General features: G+C 40.2%; 1 protein-coding gene across 5 annotated transcripts in view; it reads right to left on the bottom strand.

Moving 5' to 3' along the window:
• Positions 1 to 533: 533 nt before the first annotated feature.
• The window catches only part of BMP2K (BMP2 inducible kinase), a 284761-nt gene continuing 279294 nt past the window's right edge, over positions 534 to 6000 (bottom strand). For all 5 annotated transcript variants that reach the window (XM_033963569.1, XM_033963540.1, XM_033963550.1 and 2 more), the window contains exon 16: positions 534 to 4021. In XM_033963569.1, the coding sequence (XP_033819460.1) occupies positions 2607 to 4021 (1415 nt within the window). In that variant the 3' untranslated portion in view covers positions 534 to 2606. The remainder of the gene's footprint in view (positions 4022 to 6000) is intronic.

Raw genomic sequence — 6000 nt, 5'->3', positions numbered from 1 at the left:
AGGCGATAGCAGCGCCGGTGGCCTCGGGTGGAGCATGGGAGTCGGGGTGCGTCTGGCAGGAGTGAGCCAGCACTTGAGAGTCCCAGCAGAGGGGGTAGTGGCATCCGGGGGGAGGGGGTGGCGTTTGCTTAGCCAGCACCACCCGGCAGTGAGAGGCAGCCAACAGCAGCAGAGGAGGAGAATTGGAGGAGCCGCATGGATGGGTCTGTGGCAGAGGCAGCGGTGGAGGCGTCCCTAATGGTAATTAAGTTTTTGGGGATGTGGAACGAATTGTTCAAGTTTCCATTATCTTCTATGGGGAAAGTTGCTTTGATATACGAGTGTTTTGGTTTAAGAGCATGCTTCTGGAACGAATTATGCTCTTAAATCAAGGTACCACTGTATTTAGTTCTTCATACTGTATTCTGAAAAGGATGAAAGAATGCAATTTGCTTGTTAAGTTGGAATCCATGAAACAGACACAAGGTTTCTTAGCATGTCAACAGGAATTATTCATTCAAAAAGCATTTTGAGAACAAGACACTGACACTAGCGCCAAGGAAAATATCTTTTTAATAAGAACTGTTACTGTTTTTTTTACATTTTTGTTTAAAATCAGACACCTCAGAATATCAAACTAGTAACCCTGTGTTAAACTTTGGCAGTTTAGCTGATTGTTGAGTGTTTACCATTAGCCAAGCTTTAAACAGAAATGCTTGCATCTGGATGCTTCTATCTACAGAAAAGGATAATATGGCTGTGAAAATCATACCATCTGTTCACAAATTGCTCCTATTAAACTATAGTTTATATAATATCATGAAAAAAAAATTGATGTATGTATAATTTAGCAACAGGGCTCAGATTGTATATGTATACAGTATACTTGCATTCAAGCAAAAATGTTAAGGATTTTACAACAGTCATGAATATGTCAAACGTATCCCATACTGTATATCTTTAGCAACATTTCACATGTGAACAGATACATAAGCGTTGTCTCTTGTGATTATTGGACACAGTTATTAAGGGCACCTTTTACAAAGCTGCGATAGCGTTTTTAGCGCACGCAGACTTTTAGCGCGCGCTACGCCGCTAGAACTAATGCCAGCTCAATGCTGGCGTTAGCATCTAACACAGCTTTGTAAAAGGAGCCCTGAGCAGGTACCCTAATAACAGAATCTGGCACCCTGTAGTGAAACAGTAGGAAATGTCCCCCCCCCCCCCAGGTAAACCATGATAGAAATTTTACCATTGCATGCTACTTCTGACAGCTTAGTCTGCACACTGTACTACCTTACCCCACCACTCCCTTAACTATTGCTCTCCCAGTAATGGTGCTTCTTGATAGATCTAGTGCAAATGCTTTTGAGCTACTTATTTTCTCCCTTATAGAACCAACCAGTTCATCATGAAATGTCTTGATATTTTGTTTACAGAAAATAGAATCTGAAATTAAAATCTGTATCATATTATCTGGAAAAAAAAGACATTAGATGATAGCAATTTATTACAATTAAAAGGATAAAAAAAAGTCTTTGTAAGATAGCAATGTCTAAGAACAATAAAAAAAACGTTCTTATATATATATTTTGTGTTGAATAAAAAAATTCTTAGTGAAATGAAATACAGATTTGGGTTTTGAGCCCTTAAAAACACAATTACTAATATAAGAAAACCAGGTTGTTAATCTTTCCTGTTTGAAAGCAATCCCAGTGTTACTGGTGGCTCATAATAGCTAGATTTGCTACCATATGGCACTCAAAGAATAAATGGAGCTGCTCCCTAAAACTGAATGTAGTTCACAAAGTGCTGTTTGCTGGATCCCTGATAATCCAGGGAGTTTCCCTACATTCACATTTTTAAAATGTTTGTACATACATCAAGGCAATATAATCGACATATTTAGTTTCAACTCTAGTCTTCAGCATAACTATTGTACATTAATGGCACTTGTAAAATTAACTTATCAGGCACCTAAATTTATTTGCCTTCCAAATACATATTTGCAGAGATATGTGCTTGTTCCAAACTCACTGTAGACACCTGGATTTATAATCCTCCGATGTCTTGGCCCTTTTTGTGTTTGCTGGTTTTCGTGGAAGGAATTCTGAAAGGTAGTTCATTTGTGAATGCAGACACTGAAGAGTTTTTTTCCATAGACCATCCCAAGTGATTTCAATTTATTGAGCTCTGCCTGAATCATAAAGACCAGTGAATACTTGGGACATTCTTTCTGGCACATCTTCTCATACCTTCTACCTTTGCTTTATTTTGTAACCATGAGGAAATAAACCACCATCAGGCAAATGTTAGTACATATAACAAAATGTCAAAAGTGTGTTGCCATTGTACTGATACTATTCAAAACTTCCACTGACCAAAAAACAGCACTAAATCACATTCAAGTCGTGTTTGTCTCAAGTTTTCTTCAAACCGCTGCATTGGTGGAGTTTTTTGTTTTGTTTTCCATTTTTAATTGAAAAATATTAGACTTTACACTAGTTCAGATCCCTTGCTGCAATGAGCAGGACAAATCCATTTCATGTGGAATTCACTCATATGAACAAAAATCAATGTGAAAATGATACAAATGAAGCCATTAAATCTTTTGGAAGAGCAAACGCTTACTGTTTGGAAGGAAATGGAGCCGCACCAAAAGGATCTAACTCTATTGACTGTTGCTGGGATTGCTGCTGCTTAGCAGTTTGTAGCACCAGTTCTGTAAAGGGCACAGCACCAAAATCATCTGTATTTAGCCCTTCACTGCTGTGGAATGTCCCATGGAAGGAACCGTGTCTACATCGAGTAGATACTGCTGCATTGTGTTCACTACGATTGTCACTAAGTCCATGATGCTGAGGATGCCGCAGGTCCTGAGGGTGGAATGGCTTTGCACCAAACAGATCTAACTTATTTTCATCTGGTTGCAGGGTGCCACTTCTATCTTTTCCTTCAGTCAATGTAACGCTAATATTTTCCTTGGAGTCTGATATTGTCAGAAATTCATTACTGCTTTGAGAGTCTCTTCGACCCACCTTTTTATGCCTGCGCGTCCTCTCTGGTGTGCGATAGCTGGGCTTCACAGTTTTCTTTGCGCTTGTTGGGGTGCCATGGTGCCGTTTGCCATTGCCATCAGATGCTTCTTGTTTGGTGCGTCGTTGACGAGAGGACAACTTCTGCAGGTTTCGCTGCCGTTTCACTTTTTGCTCTTGCTGGCTACCAGTTACTTCTTCAAATGGAACGAGTCCAAAAGGGTCCTCTTGATTTCCTGTCTTATCTTTTGATGGAGGATGAGGCTGGAATGGAGTGCAGCCAAAAATATCCACCCTTTCTGGAGACACAGGTGATGTAATTTGACCATCTGGCTGATCTGCCTTCTTACTAAATGGAGCTTTTGTGAATACATCAAATTCATCCTGCTCTTGCTCTCGCACCATACCTTTAAAAACAATCTGTGAAAAATCCTTTTCCTCCTTTTTTGACTGAGGAAGGGTAAAGAAAGGCACTGCACCAAACACATCAACCTGTTGTTTAGAGGTTAAATTTTCCATACTAAGAGGCAAATCAGACAAATGAGTGGTAAGTGAGACTATGGTATCTCTTCCTATGTGACAGCTAGCTTCTCCATATCTACCACTAAGCTTTACTCCCTTCCTGTAGTCATAGTCGGAATCAGAGCTATGCTTCTCTTCCTCCTCATCTGCTTCATCTTCAGAGTCCATCAGAAGAGGCCTTTGACCCAGGTTCTCTGGTTCTGTATCATTATCGTCAATGAATTCTCCATGCTCACCATGTAGAACCTCCTCATCCTCAGGCTCCTCTTCTTCGCTGCTCTTTGGGGAAGGGGGATCAGATTCAAAATCACTCTCAGATTCATTAACACCTTTTATTGTTTGCTTTTGGGATAAGGAAATCTCATTTGTTTTCTTTCCTGTTCCATGGTCTCGGGGCACATGACTTGCCTTTTCATCTTTGTTTGTGCTTTTCAAAACATCATCTTGCTTAGTAACTGGGTTTTCAGCAAGCTTTCCAAAGGAAACTATTAAAAAAAAAAAAAAGCAGCATTATGTTAAAACTGTGTATGTATGAAGAAAGTGCTTAAATTATTTTAAAACAAGGCAACTGTCCATAAAAGCAGTACAACAGAATTGTGCTGACATTTACTTAGGTCCAGAATTACTAAGATGCATTAAAGAATTATCCTTGCTATTTGCCAAGTATCATGTTAATTGACATTAACGTGTTATGTGCCCTTAACTTGTGATTTTTTTCTGCAGTCCATGCATAGTAGTTTATGATGCAAAATGAGTTAACACTGCCTGCATGAAACCTTGCAAGCTGCATTACTGATACCATCAACATTGTAGATCAACATGAGGCATCATTCCTCCATTCTCCATTTTTGTAACTACAATAATACTGTTATAATTCCTGTCTCCTCTGCTCATAACCTTGGAGTCATTTTCAATTCCAACCTCTCATTTTCTACGCACATTCAACAGACTACTAAAGCCTGTCAATCTAATCTAAAACTTGGATTTGTATACCGGGTCATCACCTAAAAGGAGCATGACTCGGTTAGCAAAACATGATCACTAAAATTCACCCCTTCCTCTCTGAGCACACTACCAGGCCCTTAGTTTGGCCCCAAAGTGACAGACTGGCTCAGGAACTGGTTGAGTGGAAGGTTACAGGGTAGTGGTCAATGGAGATCGCTCTGAAGAAAATGATATTGCCAATGGTGTGCTTCAAAGTTTGGTTCTAGACAGAGCATGTTCTTTTTAACATTTTTAAAGACAATATTGCTGAAGGGCTGTCAGGTAAGGTTTGCCTCTTTGCGGATGATACCAAAATCTGCAGAAGAAACCCCCTGATGGTGTGGAGAACATGGGGAAGGAACCAACAAAGCTTCAGGATTTGACCAAAATTTGGCAGCTAAGATTTTAATGATAAGAAATGCAAGCTCATGCATTTGGGCTGCAAAAACCTGAGGGAACGGTACAGTTTAAGGGGGTGAATAATTTTTGTGCATGAAAGAGGAGCAGAACTTGGGTATAACAGTATGTAATGAACTTCAAGCGGCCAAACAGGTTGAAAAGGCAATGGTGAAAGCTAGAAGGATGCTTGGGTACATAGGGAGAAGAATGGCTAATTTGAAAAAGGAGGTATTGATGCCCTTGTATAAGGTTATTTATTTATAATTTGTTTTCCTCATAACTCTTCACTTTATAGCTCAACATACAAAAATATATATTCAAAATATGGTATCACCTCAGTAACAGCAACACAAGCCCTGCCAGACATTCTGTAAAGTAATTCTGTTAAAAGTGCCATTTTCAAAATTCTGTATATTATTTTAAATATGCATATTTCTGAATAGTCTGTTTGTAAGTTTTTTGTGCTGAAATGCACCATCAAAATTCTTGGTTGCTCCTTAAACTCCTTCCTCAGTTCTCTATCCCCAGCTGAAGTTGAGCTCTACCACACACTTGATCTTCCTTACTTCTAAGCAGGTTCAATCCTCAAGCTTTACCCTCCTTGCCCTCCCCATTTCTCATTCTTAGATCTAATTCCCTACCCCTAAACAAAACCCCCAGATGTTTATTTGAGATGATTATTCTTACTGCCCTGCTCAGTTTTCTTCCCAACCCTCTCTGTACCCAGTTCTCTATCCCTAGCTTCTAGCAAGGCCTCTAAATTCTCTCTGCCTCCAAGCTCTCTCCCCCTACCCTCCTACTCCTTCCAGATATACTCCCAGCTTTCTCTGTTCTATCCCTGCAGAAATCCCTTTCAGTATGCATCTGTCCACCACCCCCCTCCATAGAAAACTGTGCTTTCTTGCCCCCTTCTGGAAAGCCTTCAACATGTTCTCCCCCCCCCCCACCATAGTGATAAGCTGGAATGTCACTTGTCATGGATCAGTCTAGCTTTAGGGAAAGGCAAGCCAAAAGTGGAAGAATATTATCAAGCCCCTCCCCCCCCCAACTATGGCTATGTCCCCGCATCAGAGAAAAGATA

This window comes from Geotrypetes seraphini, chromosome 1, assembly GCF_902459505.1.
Source record: "Geotrypetes seraphini chromosome 1, aGeoSer1.1, whole genome shotgun sequence".
Taxonomy (NCBI): domain Eukaryota; kingdom Metazoa; phylum Chordata; class Amphibia; order Gymnophiona; family Dermophiidae; genus Geotrypetes; species Geotrypetes seraphini.
This window is presented reverse-complemented; position numbering and strand designations above follow the sequence as displayed.